Here is a 24,706-nt window from a genome sequence, read left to right as displayed (position 1 = left end):
CGTTAAACTCATGTGTTAAAAGTAGTGCATTACGGTTTACTTTCTAAAAAGCTAGCCCCTATTATCTGGATCGGCGTTAAGCTTGGTTGTTTCGCCTGGAAAATGTCTAAATATATGTGATTGTCTCTTATGTTTTGTTTGTCGAAGGATACAGGACTGTGTCCCACTCTATTACGCTCTTTGTAATTTCGATTAATCACGGTTAATATATTAAATCTATTTGTCCGGCTGGACATTTTCACTTCATATAGCACTGATTCTGGTCTATACTCATTGTTCTTACACTTATGTATGTTTGAAGGACCAATTGTTTTTCATAATAGTAAGTACCCAAGGTCCTTCCTACCTTACGGGTTCCCTTGTTTAGAATAAACATACTTGAAATTGACAGCATGGTTCTCAAATCCAGTATGGGCTTTTGAACGTATCCAAAGATGGCCCATGCATCATTAAAAAGGCTAAGAATTTTTGCACCAGAGAAGCGCATGCCTTTAAATGTGTTCCTTTTTAGATGTCGTGCCTAGCGTTGCAGTGCGAGACCTCTTGTACGGGGTTTAGACAGCTACTCACACGCTCGTGCGTGTGGTTTCGCTTTCCCTGTCTGGCATTGGCTTGCGCGTGCTTTAAAAAACAAACAAAAAAAAACTGCACGCTATTGGGCAAAGGCGGGACAATGTCCCCTCTTTGAAATGCCCATTCCCGACGGTGGCTAGCATGCGCAGCAGCGCGCATTCGCCTCGCTGCCGCGCTCCCTCCCCCCGTTCCTTTGTGGTGTGCGCGCACCACTAGTTATGTGCGCTGCTACTCCTGGGTTCCTGCACCTCGTTTTCATCTGGGGGTGTTAGCTGGCCTGGAACCAAATCTTGTGGAAGCTTTAAAATCGCAGCAAGAAAACTTGCAATTGCAATGTTCAGCACAAGACGCGGCGCATCAGAGATAGAAGCGTAGGATCGTGCTACATGGAGTAGGCGCTCAGTAACAAGCGGGCTCCGCTTTCATACGGGGAAACGCATTACACGATGTGTCCCCAATGCCATCAGCAGACGGCTCGGCCATTCTCGATCAGACCTAAATCTCATTGAAATTAAACAGATTCAACCAGGGCTCCTCAAACGACCATTTAAATTATACAGCTCAGCTTTACAACAAAAAAATGGCCTCTTGGGGCATGCATGTTGTAATCAGGAAGAAAAAAAAAAGCATATATTTAATCGATGGGAGATGACATTGCCTAGGAGGAAGTGCATTGAACAAAGCTGTGACGCCCCAATCAGTCGCCTGTTTGCGTCACACCACTTTAGCTTTGTAAGAACTGGGGCCCCTTCATAAATTTACGCTGGTTTTGATTCGGTCATCTCCTTTTGATAATCATGTGCTTATTCTACGGATTTGTCTTGATGCATATATTACTTTGTTTCTTTATTCTTTTGTCTGAATACACATTTTTAACTTTTGTTATACTATTCACTTTTTGTCAATATTTGAAATGGCGATTATGATATTGAATCTTAATTTTGTGCTTTGGTATCCTCTTCTTTCTTTTCTCTACCTTCTTATTTCATTCTCTTCCTTTTCTTCTTATTCCTATTGCATATTTTTTCTGTATGACAACATGCCTCTCCGTTTTTTGACTGCTCTATGATAGTTATTCACTGTTTTTGTACTTTGGAGGATAACATTTTAAGAAAGAAATGTGAACAAAAACAAAAAGTTGCAGACTTATTGTTACTTTTAACACACGTGGCCAGCACATCTGTTTGATGTGGGTCGTATGCTTCACGTTCCAGGCCTCCAGCTCTCCCTACCGGCAAGCTGCTGCCTTCTGAATCCCTCCCTTGAAGATTGTTCACTGACCCCAAGCTCTGCAACACCGCCGCAACGTGCTCTGCTGCAGTTTCACCTTGACATTGGCAATGACAGCTTCCTCTGGGCTCCAGAAAAAGCACTAAACAAACCGCCGCTAACTCTGAATGCACCCCTAAAGTCTTCTAAGAAAGGCTGTTCACATCTCAGGGCCACAAGGCAGTTCCACCGGTCGCCAGGTGATCTTTAAAGCATTAACAATAATGCAAAGATATTACCCGGTGCTGCACTCCGCTTCCTCGTTGCAAAATTTGGAATATACCCCCCACACTAGCTTTACATTCTGCTCATATGATATTGCTGGTCGTATTCCGATTTAGACGTATACAGTATCAATTGACACCCCAAATTCCGCCCAAAACAGGGTTACAAAGTGGACGCAAATCAGCACATCAGAACGGGAGATTGCCATGCACTGTTGGAACATATGCCCCATTCAAACACCGAATTTGGAATGGGGTGTCGTGTGCGCACCTCCCATTAACTCCAATTAGTGGGGGCGCAATTTTACAGCATCGTCGCCATCAGGGACTTAATACAGTAAACATGCTTTGAAGCCTGGGGATTTGCAGGCAGCTGAAATAATATGACGTAACTGCACTTCCGACGACAGTGCTTCTAGCAACGCGATCAGAGGCTGCCGTGTGTTGGGAGTGCGTTACAACACACACATTTTACATAGAGACAATCACTCATATAAAAGTGAGAGTCAATGTATAGGAAATGTTGCTTAAGATAATGGGGCTTACAATGTGTAATCGTACTTTCATCCATCATTCAGTCTTTCACAATTCATTCTGCCCTTCCATCTGTGTGCCCATCCATGTCCATATTCATCCATTTACAAACCTATCCATCATGTATCCTTCCATCACTTCACTCATCCATCCCTCAATCCTCCCTTTTACTCATCCATCATCCATCCACCCTTTCACCCTATCCATCTGTACACTCATCCATCCCCTCTTCCACCCATCCATCCCCTCTTCCACCCATCCATCCCCTCTTCCACCCATCCATCCCCTCTTCCACCCATCCATCCCCTCTTCCACCCATCCATCCCCTCTTCCACCCATCCATCCCCTCTTCCACCCATCCATCCCCTCTTCCACCCATCCATCCCCTCTTCCACCCATCCATTCACCCGTTCAGTCCTCCATTTACTCATCCCCCCCCTTTCTCTTTCAATTCCCCTTTCACTTAGCCATCCATCCACCCACCCACCCATCTACTCATATACTCATTAATCCATCCATTGAACCTATCATTCATCCATCCTTTCACTGATCCATCCACCTTTTCACTCCTCCACCCATCCTTTTGTCCATCTACCCGCCCTTTCACACATCCAGCCTTACATCCACCCTTTCACTCATCAGTCATTCCATTCACCCTTTCACTTATCAATTCATCAATCCATCCTTTCACTTATCAATTCATCAATCCATCCTTTCACTTATCAATTCATCAATCCATCCATCATTTCACTCATCCATCCACCCATTCACTTGCCCATCCTCCACCCTTTCACTTGCCCATCCTCCACCCTTTCACTTGCCCATCCATCATTTCACTCATCTACCCAGCCATCCATCCCTTCACTTACTTACTCACCTTTTCACATTAAAAACTCCACCCTCGCTGTAGTTCCTAAAGCAAGGGGTGGGGTGGGGCAGGGTTCACTATGCCCCTGCACATAGGCAATCTGGAAAAGTGGAAGGCATGAGTCAAGCATTCTGCACAGTGCCTGGACGTGGGGCGTCTGTGACATGGTGTTGTTTCCAGAGCTTTAAGTGGGATGAAAGAACTAGGGGGGGGGGGTGTCTTCAAAAGGGTGTTTCATGTAATAAAATGCATGGCTTAAAACACATAAGCTAAAAATCTGTGCTTAATATAATGTGCCGCCCGACTGGTATTTTTGTTGCTTCTGTCATTGCATCCAGATATATAATACAACAAGTAACGTTACACTTAGAACAAGTAACATTACACCTACAACAAGCCAGAACTATTGACTAGGTCAATGGTTGTTAGTTGCATAAAATAAACAAGCATTGGCATAGCCAATAGGTCTCGCCTTTGGGACCTTATAAGTATTTAATTATGCAGCACAATATCCTTGGTGCAACATCAACAGTTGCATGGCTAAACACATAAGGTCCCAAAGGTGAGACCTATTGGCTATGCCAATGCTTGTTATCTATGGTGTCCAAAGAAGAGCATTGATCCCGTTGCCTTCCTGCTTCAGCTGACCAAGACTGGATTCAATTTCTCCTCCGTTAAGAGGCAATTGGCTGCTATTACAGCTTAATTGGGTTACATTTAGTTAAGGTAGCAATAAGGGCTCACCTTTCATTCCTCCTGAAAGTGGTGTATGAGTTTCATGTGCATGAATTCTTCTCATTGCCATTGGATTTTAAGAATCCCTCACCACCAGCGGCAGAAAGATCTTTGCACACTTGAGTGATTTTGAAGAGTTCCAGAGTTCTGTCTAGACAAAACAAAAGACAGCATGAAATCGTTCAGTTGTTTAAAACTGTTCCTTTAAGTATGGGATACTACCTGGCCAAACAGTCTATTTCTAGATGGATTGTTCTATGCATCATGCTAGCCAACTGGCTAACTGAACCTTGCAAGTAGGAGCTCTTTCAACAAGCGAAAAAGCATCAGTGGCATGATGACATTGCAGGGCCACAACTTGTAGGTCTGTTCACTTTCAATAAATCCTAATGCTTGGAATCAGATGCCAAAGTAAACAAGCACTTATTCAGACTTTCTTGAGAAATTTATTTGAATAGATTGCATACTGCAAATTTTGTCTCATTCTTACTGTCAGTCCATGGTCTTTCAAGCAGCAGTGAGATTTTGGGATGAGCTTGTTATTCCATTGTAATGTCATCAGTGAAGTTCCTAGGATGCAGAAGTGAACACTGCTTTCTTGTAATCCTAGGTGTGCTTTGTAGTAATCTTCATTGAAGTCAAAACGAACACCCACCTACCCCGGGTTAAATCTCCTTGGTTCTCAGCAGTGAACCTTTCAAAGGTGTCATTCAGTGTACTGTCAAAAGAACCGGTTCTCTGAAGCAAGTTGCATTACAAGGCCAGATGAAATAAGGAAGCTGCTGGCTCCTTTTAAAAGAGTTATGTCCTTGTTTTCAGTTTTCTGTGATTGCTGCCTATCTGGCTGCATTTTTATTCATGATTTACTTGATTAGGGTAGATAAATTAGGGTAATGATACAAGGTTGTTTTTGGTAAGTTACTGTTAATTAGGCATTATATTTTAACCCCTTGTGTGCCACGCCCTTTCCCCGCCCTGTGCCGGCCGTTACATTAGCGGGCGGGGTTTATGACGAGCTGGACTCGTCATGGGCACAGCGCAACCGCGGCCCATGACGAGTCCAGCTCGTCATGGGCACACAAGGGGTTAAAAAAGGCAATCGAAATTTGGTAGCTCTAGCCTTGGTTAGGCAGCATTTAAAATGCTTTTGATTACCCATTTAAGTTTATGGTTACTGTAAATGGTAAAATGCAATACTAAGTGAATTTTTCATTATGCCGGCTTAATCTCTCCCAATCTCCATCATTTCACATTACACTTATTACGCAAAATTCCTGAAATTATTCAATTTCGCTTGGTCACATAATTAAAGACTGTGCAGAGTTCCTATTGTGGGTGCCTGGGACCAGCGCAAATGACCGAAACGTGAGCAACTGATTGCAGTACCTATGTGTTCTTGTGTGCTGGTTTTAGTGAGAAATGCATCTTCTCACCAATGTGGGCGTGAGGCATATTTCACACTAAAGCATTTTAATTTTGCGTTCTCCTGTGAAATTTTTATGAAATCTGGTGTAGTTGTGCAAATATGAAATTATTCAAATTTCACCCACTACTAGGAAAAAGATTTTAAGGTCCTGCACCATGATGCAACAGTTATGTTTGACATCTGTAAAAATTGTTATGATGCGGCAACTTTTTTATTTTAGGTTTTACTTTGTAGCCGTCTGTCAATGTCAGTTTTGTATAAATGTGCAGTCAATGTCAGTCTTATTTAAATGTGCATTTGCGTAAGATTTGACTGAGGTAATGGCCATTTTGCCACTTTATAGATATGTCTCTCTCTCGCCCTCTCTCTCATATATATATACACACACACATCCAATGTGTCCAATGTTTGTTTGAAGTATCAAAGTATTTTGTTTTGCATGTAACTGATGCTGAACTTTATAACTAAGAATGTAATTCTACCAGGAGATCATGATTGTGGTGACTCTGTCAACCGAAGTCTTTCCGTCCAGGAGGCAGCGGCATATTTAATAGTAAGTAATAAAGGGTAGAAACAGATGAGGTGGGAGGTGATTTCTATGATTTTTTTTTTCTGTTAACTGATTTGCATTTTCATAAAAAGGCTTTTCATTTTGTGTGTTTTAACTGTTTCCTCTGATTGTACACCTCAGATTAGTATACATATTGTTTGTTATTGATACACATGGAAGGTAAAAATGTGTCTTTAATACTTTTGGAAACCTAAGGAAGATTGTATGGATTTATAAATGTGTGTTTTTGTTGATGGGTCAGAGGATATACTGAGAAGGTTTTCATGTTGGCTTGCAGCAGAATGTCTTTGCCCAAAACATATGAGTAAGAACATAACACAAAACCTTCAGTGTGTGTCAACAATGTCCCTTACAAATCTCAACTTAGCGTTGTTTGACTCTTTCATATAGTACAGTCACCTGACCAGGAAGACACATTTGTCATAGTCAATTAACATATGTCATACACAACTATTGGTTCTTTCAGCGTGAAAAGCACAAAAGAAATTGCACATGACCAACGTATATTTAAATATGTAGCAATCATGTATTTCTGTACTAGTCAAATGATTGAATTATTTAGGTATAAAGTTATCAGATATGATCAGTGATGACACGTGAAAAAGGTGTTTCGAAGGGACGATACACTGAAGATTAAAAGGAAATAATGCAAGTGAGTTGGTACAATAATTTAATTGCCCTTTGAATGGATAGTTTGTGATTACTGTCTCCTCAGATGAGCGATGATGATTTGTCCTTTATGGTATTTGTGAGTCATCAGGACTGTCTAAGGTTTTGGAGTAACCTAGCAGACCCATCTAGAAAACAAAATATAGTCAATTAAGAAAAACTGCTACCAAATTAACATACTGCGGTTGCTAAATATGTGCTGTAAAAAGCTACTTGCATATTACCAATGTAAAAGCGAAAAGGTGATCTGTTGCGGAGTGAATCATGAGCCACAAAGAGGGGAGAGTGGGGAAAAGGGATCAAATTGGTCCCACTGAATCTTTCCCTGAATTGTGTTGATGGTTCTGTGACATACAAGCATACACCAGGTAGGTGTAGAACTTCAGATTGATAGTGTGGAGGTTTAGTAAGAACTTAGTAGGAAAAAGCTGTGGCAGTGCTGTCACATCCACGAAGAAGGAAATTATGCCCACTTATGAGGATTTTACTTCTCTGAAAGGCGAGGATTAGGCTGAGTAGATCAGTGTGTAAATAAATCACCAAATAAGTTATTAACAGTTAATCTGCACTGTGTAAAAAGACAGTGCAGATTAAGTTAGAAAGGGATGGTGCATAATCACAGGTCAGTCCTGGAAAAAATGCGATGGGTGTCTGCATATGGGAGAACCGTCACTATCCGCTGCATCTTTAATGCAGGTGGCTGCTATCAAATAGTGCAAAGAGGACTGCTGATGAAGTGAATGGGACCCCAAAATTCATTCCAGAAATAACATAAACAATTTCACCAGAGTATAAATAATACACCTCCCCACTTAAAATAAAGATATGCTTGCGAAAAAAACTGTTGCAGGAACATTTGACTTATATATATATATATATATATATATATATATATATATATATATAGTTTTTTTTATCTCCTACTGGCGGTCGCCAGTAGGTAGTTATAGTTAGGACCACGTTTCCATAGGAAATCCGCAACATTCTATTTTGAAGAACTTTGGCGCCGGTCGATGAATCCTCGCGAATTTTTCAAAATAGGTGGGGCGCTACGCTCCGCTCCTACCCTGAAAGTCTCGGGGGGATTCGTCAAGCGGGGGCTGAGATAAAAGGGGGGTCCCAAAACGCGTTTTTCCCATGCATTTTTCCATAGGACCTTTAGACACAGCTACAGCCCGAACGGCTGAACAGAATTACTAGAAATTTGGCAGAGAGGTAGTCCTCAGGTCAAGGAAGTGCCTTTTGTAGGTTTGGTGTGAATCTGTTCAGTAGATTCTGAGAAAATAGCCTTTAAATCAATATATATATCTGAGCCAGCTTACGGTGCGCTTACGGTATGCTTACCGTACGCGAGCGCAATTCTGATTGGCTCTTAGATCTTAGTAAACATTCGAATCGGCCGAAACCACGAAGCGGCGGCCGCCATTTTCTCTCTCGCACTGAGAGTGTGGATTAAAATACAAAGCACAAAAACTGTTTGGACAGCTCCAAAACACCTAGCCATGTTGAGGGAGTCCCCAAAGATCCCCCAAGGCCAAAAACGGAATTTTTATTTTTTCGCTAATTTCGACGATTACGCTTACCGTACGAGTACGGTAAAAAATATTAAAAAAAAATTATCCACACTCTCCCCACCCCGTGTGCAAATGCTGCCCGAAGGGCACCATTTGTGCATGGCTTATCAGAGGTGTGAAAAATTTAAATATTACCTTTCAAAACGAAGTGCATCATATGTCCTCCATGTGCGCACGGTGCGCGAAGCGCATCGTGCGTACATGGCCCATCTAGCGTAACGTGGGCACGCGGTGCGCATAGCGCACCGCGTGCCCACCGTGCGCGCACGAAACGAACTGCGTTAAGTGGGCGCGCACGCCACGAATGGCGTAAAGTAACTTGGCATTTAAAAAAACGTACAAATTCACTGAAAAAACCATAGGTTTCACACACGTTATAGTTAGGAATTAGCATTTAAAAAACCTTGCAAATTCACTGAAAAAACCATAGGTTTCACACATGTTATAGTTAGCGGAAATTTTACTGATAAAAAACCAATGAAATTCCCCCGTTATAGTTAGTGCAGGCAACTATAACTCACGCGACCGCAATCTTCTGCTGATGACATATGTGTCTTTATGAAAAAAAAATATTTGTAATATATGTATAGCTAAAAATTTATGGAAGAAGACATGGCCAAATAAGTGTCTAAATACAGTATTAGCATCAGCAGAAGATTGCGGTCGCGTGAGTTATAGTTGCCTGCACTAACTATAACGGGGGAATTTCATTGGTTTTTTATCAGTAAAATTTCCGCTAACTATAACATGTGTGAAACCTATGGTTTTTTCAGTGAATTTGCAAGGTTTTTTAAATGCTAATTCCTAACTATAACGTGTGTGAAACCTATGGTTTTTTCAGTGAATGTATATATATATATATGTATATGTGTGTATATATATATATATATATATATATATATATATTTATATTGCTTTGCAGTTGAGATGTAGGTACCAAATGCATGAAATGCTGATGCATTATAAATGCACATACACCATATGTAAGGAGTATATACAAAACAGTACGTCATATATACAAAACAGTGCATCAGTGGTATCCGGAACAAACCTTTAGCCATTCAATTAAAATGGAGGTACCAAATGCATAAAGAGCAGAGACCACATAAAAGATTCTCTTCTCTTGTTTATTTTATTTCGCACAATCGAAAATCAATAAAGATAACGGGAGATTTAAATTTTTAAAGATTTAAGTGAAAATAGTACCAAAAAGCACCAATCTTAGTTTATAGACCACGGCTTGGGCGCAATTTGAGGCTGACCGTGATAGAGCGTTGGTTGGATGCACCAAGTGAGGTGATCCTGGTGAAAGTTTGGAAACTAAAAAGTTTCAAACTCCGAATCCAAAAAAGGATGTTGTAATTTTTTTAAAGAAAAATTTGTCTCCCCTTTGGACGAATCTTATATTTTAGCTGCTGCCGTGGAACTGCTAGTCAGATACCTGCCACAGGTTTGTCCATTTGTCCAGCTAAGGCTCTGGAGATTGAGGTTTTTTTCTTGAACGTTTTTACGTCTCAAAACAGAAGGAACCTTTCAAGGGGACAAATCTGAAATTCAATCCGAATCCGTGGAACTACCAGTTGGGTAATTTTTCGCTGTAAGTTTTCTTGTCTCGGGAGCGTTGTAGCAAAAGATTCCAAACTTTTTCGTGGTGCCAAAGCAACCACAGAAGTACACTTCTTTGTGCCACAGGACCTTGAGACTCTCAGGGTGTAGGCCCGGGGCCACTGCCAAAATACATTCCAAGTTCAAGTTGCCTCTGTTCAGTTGGGAATTGTAGGGCAAATGCGATTTGCAGTTTTTTGTGTTGCTCTAGCCACACAGGTGTTTACCAGACTGACCCTTGAGTCAACTTCTTTGTCTCAAGTATAAGGGAAAGGGGATTTCTGTCCTTCAGAGCTCTTTCCAGGTCGCAGACAGCAGATCCTATCCTGTTCTTCTGCAGGTCCAGAAAGTGTTCTGAGAAAGGCGGAGTGAGGCTCCAGCCTTGTAGGGTCCATCTTGTTGTTGGGGGTGACTCCTGGCCACCTCTAACGATTGTGTAAAAGTTCCTGGGGCCAACCTGCTAACTTTTCCTCTGTGGTCACTCAGAAGTGGGTCTGGGGGAGTGGGTGGTTTGGGGTGGGGGTGGATGGGTCTTTGGGGGGGCAGGGATGGGGGGTGGGGAAGGGGATTTGGGGCGGTGGGGGTGCAGGTTTAGACGGTGGGGGGCAGTGTTTGCTGGTCCAGGGGGGTGCTTGGGGAGGGGGGGGCGGAAGGGTGTTTGGGGGGTAGCCTTCCTTCACACTCAACTTGGTACCAATCTGACTAAGGAAACAGCTTAGCCTCTCAAAATGTATCTAACATTTGCTGGTGAGAGGGCAAGCCCTTTCAAGTGAATTCAGTTCCTGGGACCACCCTAATTGGTCTTCTGCCAGGGGAAGAACATACCTCCCCCTCTCCCAGACCACTGTATCTGCTCTGGGAGCAGTTTTCTCACCTTTCACATCTAATTACCTCCAATGACATGGTGGGCAGTTCCTGGCGACCTAATGCAAATGAACTGCCGGAAGCTCTAGGTAGGGTCTGAGTTCAGAGATGTGGGGTGATATGGGTGTGGCGAGGTAGGTTGAGGATAAGTCCTGCAGTGGCATTTTGGATGTTTTGGAGCCTGTTCAGGAGCTTTATAGAAATTCTTTTGTAGAGTGTTTTGCTTTAGTCCTCTGGGCCGATACCAGTGAGACCTTGACAACCGTTCCATATTTCCTCCAGGCATCCTTTACCTGGACCATCCAAGATGGGCAGGATGTATCCGAGCACTTCTTAAAAGCTATGTGGGTCGTGACGCGGGCACCAGTGTAGTGCTCTGTCCGCACGCTTGAATGCATGCAATTGGATTTTCTTGGGCTATCCAAGCGTCCATGATGGACATGCTCTTTCTACTTCCTCCTCCCCAGGTGCAGCTGTCCCCAAGGTGCTTTGATTTGGCTTTTCAGGACCACGCCCATCCAGAAAGTGGGTGGGGCAGATTTTCCTTCCCTGGAATGGAAACCGGTCACCTCAGATTGATGGCTTTTACAGATCGTACAAAAAGGCTATGCGCTTAACTTTCATTTCCTCATCCCCACACATTGACCCTGGACCAGACAAAGTTTTGACAGACCCCGCAGGATCCAAATCTAGTCCAGACCATGGGTGCCATTAAGCAAGTACTGGAGTCGCACGCTATTTCCTCGTACCCAAAAAGGATGGCAGACTATTTCTCCCATCCCCCCCGCCCAAGTCTCTACGTGCCTTCTCATGGAATGACAGGTTTAAAATGCTTACTCTGTCTTTGGTTCTTTGTGATCTGGACCCAGGAGACTGGATGGGGACCTAGGACTTGTTGGATGCCTACTTTCCATTACTCGTCCTGTAGTCCCAACAGAACACTTTGTTTGCCTTCCTACACTTTGACCTTACCTGGGCCCCTCAAGTGTTCACAAAGGTGATGAGGGTGGTTGTAGGCCGTCTTTGCAGGTTAGTGGTGCATGTATTTCTGTACAATGTCAACTGGCTTCTTATGGTGGGCTCGTCCGTTAGTCGCGGACCACCTCCAAATGGCAGTTGCACTTCTGACATTCTTGGGCTTTTCTATGAGTATGCTAAAGTCATCAAACTCACAAAAGGTTGTTAGATGAATACTTGTAATTTGTCTAACCACTGGCAATCTCTTGGGATAGCTCATCAGACAGGTTTAGCTTGGTTCCAGTGGCACTCCGAGCACGAGGAGTAAGGAAATGGCAGTACAATAGCGTAATCCTAGTGCTAATGGTTGAACCTACCCCAGTAAAGCCATCAGTGGGTTGGGAGCAAGGGACTGCTCAAGCATGAGAGACAAAGTAGAATAGATATCCCCCAAATCAGATGCTGTCACCCCGCATGTCCATGATCAATGTGGGAAATCTGCCTGATTCGCCTGGCATTTGGGGTAACAGTGGGGTCTAGAGGGATAACATTTTGCCAGAGCCTTGGGGTAGTATAAGCCCTGTGCAGATACTTTTAATGTAACAGTTTGTCAGTGGCTACCAGAAACTACTTTAGTCTGCGTGCAGCAATAGTACCTAGTGTTATCTGGTATAGAGATACCCAGGTCGCGTTCTCATGCAGCCCTGGCCTTCTCCACACTAGCACACTTCAGTTGGAAGGAAGTGTGATATATTTTGTAAACAATATGGCTGCTATCTGGGAAAGCGATCATCAGCGTGAGGGCTGGGAAGTCATGAGGTTCAGTTGGATAGGTGGGTATTGCCTCGCTCAATGTGCTATGTAAACGATGGAAGGTGAATCCTTCCAGAAGTGTCGAATGACCTCCCTTAGCCATAGTAGAGCTGGGTTTGAGCACACCATTTGTAAACGGGTCACCCAAGGGCCGTAATTCGTTTGAGCGAAGGGAACGCTGCACCAGGCGTTCAAGAGTAAGCAGGAGCCATGGGTTGTTTAGTAGCGGAATATGTGAGAAATTGAGTGTCTCCTCCTGGGTGACGCAGGAGTTTAAACCATGCCCAGCTAGTAGTAGCAAGTGTTTGTATGGTATTGGGGTCACGGGGAAGACCTGTGGTAGTATGGTGGACAATAGAAAATGTGGTAGTTGCACCCCTTTAGGTTTTAGGAACGGCAAACGGGCATCTGATTTATATCAATAGTAAGCATAATGTCCCTGGGCTATATAATAATAAAGTTGGAGGTCTCGGACACCAAAGCCGCTGCGCTCATAAGGAAGTGTGAGGGCCTCCCAACGAATACAAGGTCGAAGGCCAGTCCATATGAGTCGGATGACATGACATGTCTTGATCTTTTAAGACTAGCATAAGATATCCACTGCATTTTGATAGAGGCTTCCCAATCCCTGTGTAACTAGATTTGCCATACCTAGGTGGCTTAGTGAGTGCAAAGATGGTGGCTAAGGAAGTATGTAAGAAGGGTCCTGGAACATACTTAAAAATTGATTGGCCTGTGCTGGACCTGGAGTTTCATTCATGTGCAAAAAAAACACCCAGTGTTTTTCCCTGCTGAGTGGCTTGCAGAGAACCAGAAGAGAAAGTGGTGCCATACTTCTGGATAGGAAAACGTTCCTGTGCTGGTTAGGAAAACATCCCTGTGATGAAGTAAAGTGGCATTGTTGCAGAAGACCGAGAGTGATATTTCACCTTGCTGTTGAGATTGGCTGGTTGTTGCCTTTTTCACGTTTCTGTCCTGGATTCTATGAACTATATTTCAATTGACACAACATAGGGAAAATTATTCATTAGGAAACCGTGCCTAGTCTACTGGGACACTACCTTCGTGTCAGCCAGGTTGTGCTCTTTTCATTTAATTATAACAGCATGTAGGAATTGGCAACCCTAGTGTCACTTGCTTTATTTGTTGTTCAAACTTCTTCCTCTATAAATGTTACCTGGCATTGTGGCAGCATTACGTTTTAGCCACTAGTGGTGAATATTGCTAAAGCTCATCACTCTAAATGGACCCTACAAACGGGTATTTATTCGGTAAGTCTAGCCCATCTTTGAATTGAAATGTTGCTGCAGCTCGGCAAGTTTGAATAATGCGCTTATAATGGGGAAACTTTTGTTATTGCCGGAATCTTAGTAGCATCACTTTTTAATTAATTTTTCTCTTTGTTTTGTTAGACCTTGGATCCAGACTTTGAAGACTCATTCAACTCCTCACTGCAGTGGATTTTAAACTCTAATGATGATACAGGCATAAAGTAAGTTACCATGTTATCACTCACAACTAAATGCAAATCTGTCATGTGTCTCCAAAGTATAATGCACATTTTGTCTTTCAGAGAGCATATGTGGACCCTTTGTGATTCATTTTCACTTTTTTTAGGCTATGGTTGCTTGACATCACAGTCCAGTTTTATGGAGAAATACTTTAACTGCTGTGCATTATGGAGGCAGCCCAATTGGGGACTCCCATTCTCCTCCCATTTTTAAAAAAATATCTGTTAGAAGTGCCCTTTTCCTGTGATTAAATGTTTGAAATCAACATTGAGATTTTTTGCTCATTTACCATGCATAGATTCACAATCTGGAAGTAAAACAGCATCTTGACGTGCAATGTTAACAGCATTTCTCACAATGAAGGTATACTTCTGACCATCTGGCGGCATCTTATTGCCCAATCAGGAATTTGAATATGCGTAGTGGCCTGATAATACTGTGTCTGGTTTGTAATCAATGGTCTGTTTAGTGTAGTGAATAATGTTGGGCGTTGGTACAGCAAGATCACCAAATGTATACGACTAGATTTAAAAAATTGTTTTTTTTACTGTACGTTGTTGGGTGAGTGAGTTCAGTTATTTTACATGCATTAGAAAGGGTGTTCAAGGGCTTCATATCTCAATGATGTAAAAGTGAGCAAAGTGATAGTTGACAATCATACATTCTTCTGCTGTTCACTAAACGGAGACGGAGAAATCTGCACGGACTCTGAGATGCCACAAAATCAAATGTTCCCTTGGAAGCTCCACCCAGTTCTGCGCCTGTCATTGTGGAAACTCTCCATACTCTATGGCTTGTCTCAGCCTATAAATCTCCTGATACCAGGAGTGCTGGAGATCATGGAGAAAAGTTTATTTCACTAGCCATAGTGAAAGCGGTCAAACCATGATTATAATTTAAAAAAAAAAAAAAAAAAATGTTGTTGACTTTACAAATTTCAGTGACAAAGCAGCACAATGAGCGCAGTACCAATGCAGAACATATTACACAACAAGATGGCAGAAAAGTCATCACATTAAATCCCACGACTGAACTACTGACCACCCGACAGTAGGGCCGGAACCAATCCTCCCACCTGTACATTGATATTGCCCTCCCCACACAATCCCATAACTCCAACATCCGCCCTTGGCCTCTGTGTATGGCTCTAGCTGTATCCCTCTATACTCAGCCTAGGCTTTCCAGATCTTAAAGTATTTCTGAGGGTAGCGACGTGATATGTAGATCGGACGTTCCATTCCCATGCAGTGATCCCTTTTCAGCTTTTTGGTGTTTGGGCAGAGACTGCATGCCCAGTCGCTGATGCAGCAGACAGCTCAGCTCTTTCGTGGCAATCCATTACGTCTGACAGATGGTTTTACAAATTGTTCAAAAAGGTTATGCTCTACCTCTTCTCTCCTCCCTATCTATAAGACCGGGATGGTGCCATCTAGTGAGGTGGGTAGCAGAAACCTTTGGTCTTTAGTGATGGGTCTTCTCCACATCGACTTAAAATTGAAGCTACGAGCCATTTGTTTGGTCCTGAAAGCCTTCCTGCGATCCATCAAGTGGCCTCTGGCGCACGTTCTCATGGGCAACACCACTTCCAAGTGTTGTGGCATCTTCCGTAGTGAAGTGAGCTTGGACTAAAAATGTTTGCCACAGTCCGCGCGCAGCGTCAATAATTCTGCACAGAGTTTTCACAAAAGCCCTTTTAGGAGACGACTGGCCCAAAGTTAACATAGTAGCCTGGGAGAGTGGGTGACTACAGTCGTGAGCCTAAGCAATTGTCTGATCAGGCTACCACTTTGAAAGGACCTCTTGTATCAGCAACAGTGCAGCTCCATCTGAATCTCCGCAACTCACACCTCCATACGAGGAGATTGAACAGGCAGCAATTGAATAATTTCGATTTACCTTCTGAAGTTGTGGGTGACATCTTCATCGCATGAAATCCCTTCTTATACCTGGCTCTGGGATACATTTGTAACCTGGCGTGGTGCCTTGGACACTGATCCCCTGCAGGCAAAGCTTTTTGATATCCTTTTATTTGTTTTGTCCTTAGTCCAACAAGGCCTAGTAGTGGGAACTGTAAAAGGTTAGCTATTGGCCCCTCAGCCTTTTTACATTTGCAAGACCAACCCTCCTTGTTTAAATCGCCTGTTGTGATTCATTTCATTAATGGTTTGGCACACGTGTAACCTCCCAAACAGTTTGTGATGCCACAGTGGTACCTTAAGTTGGTCCTGAATTTCCTCATCTCCTGACCTTGAATGCTGTTTTTTAATGACAATTTGGGCTGAAAACTTGGGCAAGTCATGACTCCTTTCCAATTTGGCCTATCAATCACTTTACCAGTGTTCTTTTCTCCTCATTGAAATATGAGTGGTTCCATCGCTTAAACTCCAAAAGAGCTTTGAATTCTTACAATGGGAGGCAAGATGGCGCCTGCGCGAGCTTTCGTGCCGGCTGCTTGAGCTGATCCTCCTCTGTCCTGCAGCTCTACAACATGCTGTGTGCTACCTGTGGTTTTTGAGAGGGGACCATCTTTCTCTGAAAAAGCGTTTCTTTCAAGAAAAGCCACCGCTTTGATTCACCTCCTGAATCCTGACACACGGGTATGCTGAGAGTCTGCAAAACGCCGATATCATTTTAAGTGCCGATGCTGGAGGCGGCAGCCGCTGTGGCCGCGTTGTGGAGGCTGCGAAAAGCGTGGTGGGCGGCGAGTACAGAGTCGGATCGGCTGAAGAAAGCTGTAATGGCCCCAAAACAAGCTCGGAAGGCCCGTGGTCAGGAAGCAAAAACTTCTCTCCTAGCAACTAAAAAAGGTGAGAGAGATACTGGTATACATCCACCGGCAGGGAAAGTTAAACAAACTATAATGACTTTGTTTTCTAATACCGAGCAAAAACGCCAAGGGATGTCGACTAACGAGTTTCAATTAGACAATACCCTCTCTACACCTCGGTCTGATGTTTCTGTTGTAGATGATGTATCAAAGGAGGTAGGAGACGATAATGCATCAAAAACGGCGATTCATAACGAATTAAAAGAAAAAGAGCCCAGGTGTTTATCACCCTCTGAGGCTTTAACTGTGAATGAAAGTCTAATACCCGAAGAGCCTGTTAGGGTCATGCCGTCAGAGATTGAATCCGGGGATTTCTATTCTGTCTCAGAGAACTCTGCCTCCTCGTGTGAGGATTTGGCTGCGCAATATACGAGACAGATGTCTATTGAGGGGGAAGCTGACTCCTTTGAAGACGAGGTGAATGCTAGCGGTGAGCTTGGGGAGGAGGACACCCCCACCACTGTAAGAGGTCGCGATGCATCTTTGGCTGAGGGCGTTGTTGACTCTCAAGATGGTCAAGCGGCGGATATCACTCTTTCCACAATATATCAAACCATCTTGAGTCACATGGATAAAACTGCATTAGACAGTCAGAAGATTCAAAACTCTTGTCGGAAGCTACAGGGGTCGATTAGAAGGCTGGTCAAAGCACAATCAGATTTTGGAGAACGATTTACGGAAGTCGAAACGCGAATATCCAACATCGAGGATGAACTGTCTAAGCAAAAAATGGCTACGGAGATCTTGAGTAGCAATAAAGAAGATGTGCTCTGGCGAATGGCTGACATGGAAAATCGATCTCGGCGCAATAACTTAAGAGTAATGCAGATTTCTGAAGGCGACGAAGGACAAGATCCACGAAAATTTGTAGTGGATCTCTTTCAGAAAGCGTTTCCTACCCTAAGTAAATGGGATTGGGATCGAGAAATTGAAAGGGCTCATAGATTTCCTTTTAATATTCAGTCTCGTTCCGGGCAAAACATAAGATCAAGACCGAGACCGATTCTTGTAGCTTTCAATAGTTTCCGAGCTAGAGAAGATGTTTACCTGCAAACTCGCTCAAACAGCACATCTATGGCGGAAGGCTTTACTTTTTTTACGGAACCCGATTACTCTAAATACACAATGGATATTCGTTGGCAATTGCAACAATTGGTGGATCTATTTAAAAAAAAGGGCGCGCAGGCTTATATCATGAACCCCGCAAAACTCAAAGTGATTTACAAAGAAAAATCGAGATTTTTCACTAATGTCGCCCTTGCTAAAGAGTATTTACACTCTCTGAAGGACCTTTTAAATGGATTCTTTTCTTCTTTTTATTACTGATATGAAGTACTCTTTTATATTAATTTATGGATGTGAAAGTTTATCTATAATACATGTTCAGTTATGCCCTGGGGGTCATCCTCTGATTTGGATTGAGGGTTAAAGATTACTGATTTAGATAAATTCAGATGACACATAGCAGGAAGGGGTTTCCCCCATGGTCTTTTGTTTTCTTTTTTTTTCTTTGCGATAGAGTAGATAGAGCTGCCGGAATTGACAGAGGGGTTGGCGCTCATTTCCATCCATAGGACTGTGTCCTAAAGCCTCGATTATGGGAGGGGGGAAAGGGGATATTGGGGGAGGGGAAGGTGGTGGGTTCGGGGTTGGGTTGGGAATAAAGGAAAAAACTCCTTGGCGGTTCCAAATGACAGTCAGGAAACGGATATTTTCGAACGATGTACGTATGTTAAGAATTTAATCTTGTACAATTTTCAGTTTGACTGGATTAATAATGTATTTTGGATATTGATTTTGAGAATAATGCTCAATGTCTCGAAGTATAAAAATCTGTTCTTTTAATGTATCTGGGCTCAACTCTCGCAATAAAAGACGGAGAATAGCTGCAGAAATCCGCTTTATCCAACCAGATATTCTCTACCTCCAAGAAACACATCTCTCCTGGGATAATAGGTTTCTTATAGCTGATTTAGGCTATATGTTGAATGTAGCTTCCCAACAAATTAATAACACTAGAGGGGTTATGATCCTTTCTAGACCCGGATATTGCACAGTGGGCCGTAAATTAGCTGATAAATGGGGCAGATGGGCTATAGCTGAGCTGACAGTACGTGGTAGGGTTTTCACAATTTGCTCAATATATGGATCTAATATGGACGAGGCTGAAGTTTTGGAATTATTAAATATAGAGATAGCTAATTGGAGAGTTCCGTTAATCCTATGTGGAGATCTGAATATTAATTTAAGTACTACGGAACTAATGAGAGGTTTAGCATACTATCAGGGACGGAAACCACCGGTTTTTAAAGCCTTATACAATTTAGTTAACGATCATGGCTTGGTCGATATATGGAGTAAAAATTACCCTTCCTTTCCAGGATATACTTACTATTCCGCACCACATAAGAAACTTGTCCGACTTGATTATTTTTTTACATCTTCAACTATTCATACTCAGATTAGGATACAGACTTTTCCCAGAGTTACTGCGGATCACTCCCCCCCTCATGATTGATTTTTCAATTTTGGCTGAGATAAACACTTTAAGAAGCTTTTCATTTGATAGGAAGCTCTGTCTTAATGAACAATACAGAAGTTATATGACGGAATGGATGACAGAATTCTTTAGTATCAATTTAGGATCGGCTAATATTGCAACAGTCTGGGACACATTTAAGGCCTGCTTTAGAGGAGAAGCGATAAAATTCGGACTATACCATCAAAATAAATTACGATCACAAATGAGGGTGCTCTATGAGCAACTAGAGGTAGCGGAAGTTGGTCTTGCTAAAGCTTTGATAAAAAAAGATAATTCAACTCGGATATCGCTTATGGAAGAAAAAATTGCACAATGTAAAGCAACTATAACAGGAGTCTGGGCCGAAGAGATTGCTCGTAAATATCTGGCAAATAGACACATTTACGAATATGGCGAATCCATCGGCCGGTCTTTAGCCTTGAGACTAAAAATGAAGTCTACTTCTCGATTGATTCCGAAATTACAGGATCAATTCGGGGTGGTTCGTGAAGCTCCGTCGGAAATTCTAGAAGTATTTCATCAATTTTATTCGGAACTTTACACCCGGCAATCAAACTTTACTACGGCTCAGATTCCTGATGCCGCCGTTGCAAATCAATTAAATGATGTAGAGGCAGATATTTTAGACAGCCCCTTTACTATGGTGGAATTAGAGGAGGCGGTTAGGCAAATACCAAATGGGAAAGCAGCTGGCCCTGACTTTATTCCTGGGGAAGTTTATAAATGCTTCTTTGAGCCACTGAAGAATGTACGGTTAGCAATGTTCAGGATGGCACAAACTGGAATAGCACCAGCTACATGGAACGACGTTTCCATAGTCATTTTCAGTAAAAAAGGGAAACCCCCTGAACTACCTGGATCTTATCGTCCAATATCCTTGCTCAACTGCGATAGTAAGTTATACTCCAAAATGATAGCTAACCGTATATCTAAAGTCATATCTTCATTAGTAACCACAAATCAGCATGGTTTTATACCAAAAAGAGGAACGGTTTCTCATATTAATAAAGTTACTTTATTTGATCTTGCAGATGTTGAAAAGAGGGACTTAGCTTTGATACTGCTTGATGCTGAAAAAGCCTTTGATCGTGTAGAGTGGGTTTATTTATGGGAAGTGATGAGAAGGATGGGTTTTGGGAAAGCTTTTTTAACGGCAATTCAGGTATTATATAAGTCACCAATTGCCAGAATTACAGCTATGGGTCTAAAATCTGAAAAGATTAACATTACTAGAGGAACACGACAAGGGTGTCCCTGTTCTCCCTTACTTTTCGCATTATACATTCATCCTTTTATTATAAGTTTACAGAATTCTCCTCGTATCAAACCTTTTTCAGTTACAGGTATTCTATATACAGTATTTGCATATGCAGATGATATCGCTATAGTGACTACTGACCCTAGGGAGGCAATGGTGGAGATCTAATCATTAGCTAAAAATTTTGGAATAATCTCTGGGTACAAGTTAAATGCCGAAAAAACCCAAATTCTTTGTACAAAGAACATACAATTGAATGATTTTCGGGTTATAAACGAGGTTACTTACTTAGGCATTCAGATCAAAACCCAAATGCAAGAAATTGTTGAAAGTAATTGGGAGGTGACTATAGCTCAAATTAAATATTCATTAGATAGATGGAGCAGACTTCAATTATCAATAATCGGAAGGGGGAATATAATCAAGATGAATATCTTAGCCAAGATCCTGTATTTATTTCGAAGTATACCTTTGGAATTTTCACTTAAGCATATACAGCAATTACAAAATATATGTGGGAAATTCGTGTGGGCTCCTGGTAAACCTCGTAGAGCCATGAAATGGCTCACGCTACCGGAAGAAAGAGGAGGCCGTGGTTTGCCTGATTTTCTTTGCTATTACTATATTTGTTTTTTACAAAAAATGGGCTATGTATTGACAGGGGAACATCCAAAAAACGAGGCGGATGCCCCATCCATCTTTTTTTTACTTTTAGGAGAACAGGCAAAAGGATGCTTTTAAAAGGAATTAGAGGGCAACTATTACAAACACACCCGATTTAAGGTATTTGCTTCAGCATTTAAAGTGTGGAGAAATGTTAAGAAAATGACTAAATTAGGTAAAATCATATATTACACTCCTTTTGATGCTTATAAAATACTTCCCTCTGTGTTCTGGGACGCTAATGCTAAGACATGGATTAGAAAAGGGATTTCAAGAATTGGTGACTTATATGATAAAAATGCAACATTTGTAACATACGCAGAATTAATGGACAAATATCAGCTTCCACAGACGTTTTTTTTAAAATATCTTCAAGTTCGCGACTTTTGTTTAAAAAAAAAAATCAGATTGACGCTCTTCCCAATAACTTAATTGAGGGGATCCGTCTTCAAAAAAGGATCGGTCCACTATATACGATCTTAATGGAATATAGGAACGATGATATTCAAAAATATAACCAGTATTGGATCAACCAACTGGGAGACCCTCAAATTGATATAGTGGAATCTTTATGTCTCGCTAAAAAAATCTGTCTGGCAGCTAATTTAAAAGCTCAAGTTTATAAAACGATTTTTAGGTTATATTACACTCCTAAACGTATGGCAACTTGGGGAGATAAATACAATGGTAAATGTTTTCGGTGTGGAGATCAGGAAGCTGATATGTTGCATATTTTTTATAATTGTACAAAACTGTCGCATTTTCTTGCTAATGTCGAAAGATTTATGTCATTGGTATTAGCTTGTCCTCTGAAGATCTCCTCTTCACTCATGTTATTGGGAAGCTGTCATCAGGTCTTAAAAGAACATGGGTATTTTTTATTTCTTGCAATGACTGTTGCCCGCCTATGTATCGCAACAGAATGGCTATCATCTGAGCCCCCGACTTTTGAATTTTGGAGAACCAAGCTGTATCGTATTTATGAAATTGAAATGAATTTGTATGCGCTAAAAGGAACTAGGAAGAAATGTTTAGGAATGTTAATTTGGGGAGCCCTTACAAGTTTTCTCTCTGATAGTACAAGTACATCGTAGTATCTGTGATCTGGCTTTTGGTTTTCTGTTCGTTTTTTTTTTTTTTTTTTTTTTTTTTTTTTCTTTTCTTTCTTTTTCTCTTTCTTTGTATGGAAGTCATGTATGTTTATAATAATGGAACTGTCATGGAAATAAAAAAATAAAAAATGAATTCTTACAATGATTGTACCAAAGACCATGGAGTAGATCAACTTTTTGTTGATTTTTCTGGTGCAAAGAAAGCAAAGGCTGTGATGACCTTATTGAAGTAGATGGTCCTCTTCATTAAGATCTGTTACGAACTGGCCAAGAAGCAACCTGAGAGCGCATTCCACCAGGGCTAAGTGCACTGCCACTGCGTTTGAGTTAGGTGTGCCTGTCCTTGATAATCTGTCAAGCTTCAACATGGGCATCGGTGCATATCTTCACAAAGCACTATTGCCTTGTCAACCAGGTTCGGCAGGAAAGACACTTGTCTGCTTGGTTTTGCAAGGCTTTTTAGTCTGGATCCACTCCAGACTTTCCACCTTGTGGTACTGTTGTATCTAACCTATGGTGAAGAATCTAGGGTTAGAGGCATCCATTATAAATATTTGGCTGCAATAGTGCTGGTTCTAGTGGACACACTTCTCTAACTGCAGATTCCTCACTACCCTCCCGCCTAATTCTTCTGTTGATATACCCCGTTAACATTTTAAATGTCCCAAGTTAGCACTTCAAACAATGGATTAGGCAATTGTTTATGCTCTGCGCCTGAAGGAGTGCAAAAAGACAGGAAACTGAGGTCTGCGTGCATGGGAGGCAATTGTATGCAGCCTCCCAGCAGCATGCTGGAGCGTTGCTGCAAAACTAGCCAGAATTCTTCGAGATTATCCAATGTTAGAAATCTGTAGTTAAAGTATCCACCAGAGCGCTTTACCGAAGGTAAGTAGCATATTAATTTTGAAATCTCTTCACATATTTACTAGAGGCTACTATCATGATTCTGATATCAAGAGTGACTCCAGTGTAGACCTAGTCAGCTTCAAAAACATTTTCGGGTAATACCCCTCATCATGGACCTGTTAAGTGATATCATAAATACCTTCAGTTCATCATCCAAAGAGTATACTCTCTGTGGCAGTTTTCATTAAAAGGCTTTGGAAGTTTTTGGACTCTTAAAAGAACTGTGTTCTCTTTTAACTTTCATAATTTAAGCCTATCTGACTGCTCTTTTTCTCATTGTTCAGACATCTTTGATAACCAGTTTATTAGCATTACAACGGAAATTTGGGAAAGTATTTGTTTTTTTAAACCATCCAAAATTCAGAAAACTGTGCCTTTGATATACATATATGTAGTGGGGAATTATTGTTTGACTTTCAGTGAAGGCTCTTTTGCTGCAGAATCGGGACTACAAATAACCATTTTGCATGTATAAATATATTTTTTATATTTTCCATGCTACCTAGTCTGTGAATGAGGCCAGAATAAGCAGTACTGGACTCATCCACAAGTGTGTGCATTGGTAGAAGCTCACTTTTCTTCCATGATTATAGCCAAAATCTAATTCACTTCTAATAAACTCAACCCATTTTTATTTGGCTAGGTGTATTGGCAGTGTCCCTGATGAGAAAGTAAGAAATACAACAGCTATCAAATACCTGGAATCTACAAGACCTCAGATGTCATTTGTTTGCAGATTTCGACGGGCATTCATTACTGTAGCGCACAGACTGTCACCACTACTATTGGGTAAGTGTTTGTTTGCATTCCTGAGTGAAAATAAATTAAGTCTGTGTTCTCTCCTTTTGAATGTGATGTTTTGCACAAAGTAATGTTTAGCCGTGCTAAAAAAAATAAGCAAAATTGCCATTCAGCAAATTTGCATTGTATACTTAGAGGGTAAACAAAAGGAGTCTTGCAGTGAGCCGTACACAAATGACTGTGATGAATAAATGCTTTCGTAGCATTCTATGTTTGGAGCACAAATGATTGTAGAGAAAGATTAATTAGAAAATCCGCATTCTCTAAACTAGAAAAAATGCCAGGCGCTTGTACCGTGGTCCCGTTCCTAATGCTGAAGACAGCCACTTATGGCCACCATCTCTACAATACGTATTGCTCCCATCACGTGAGGCCAAAAATTAAACATGTTGAAGAAAAAGTTG

The 24,706-nt window shown here is 41.7% G+C and overlaps 1 protein-coding gene across 2 annotated transcripts in view; it reads left to right on the top strand.

Moving 5' to 3' along the window:
- The window catches only part of LEMD3 (LEM domain containing 3), a 209,161-nt gene that overhangs the window by 36,500 nt on the left and 147,955 nt on the right, over window positions 1–24,706 (top strand). Inside the window, exons 4-6 of one of the 2 annotated variants that reach the window (XM_085653431.1) lie at window positions 6,118–6,182; window positions 14,095–14,174; window positions 24,145–24,290. In XM_085653431.1, the coding sequence (XP_085509557.1) occupies window positions 6,118–6,182; window positions 14,095–14,174; window positions 24,145–24,290 (291 nt within the window). Of the gene's footprint in view, window positions 1–6,114; window positions 6,183–14,094; window positions 14,175–24,144; window positions 24,291–24,706 lie in introns of both variants that reach the window. The other variant, XM_085653430.1, reaches the window with a different exon arrangement.

This window comes from Triturus cristatus, chromosome 4_1, assembly GCF_964204655.1.
Source record: "Triturus cristatus chromosome 4_1, aTriCri1.1, whole genome shotgun sequence".
Lineage (NCBI taxonomy): Eukaryota > Metazoa > Chordata > Amphibia > Caudata > Salamandridae > Triturus > Triturus cristatus.
This window is presented reverse-complemented; position numbering and strand designations above follow the sequence as displayed.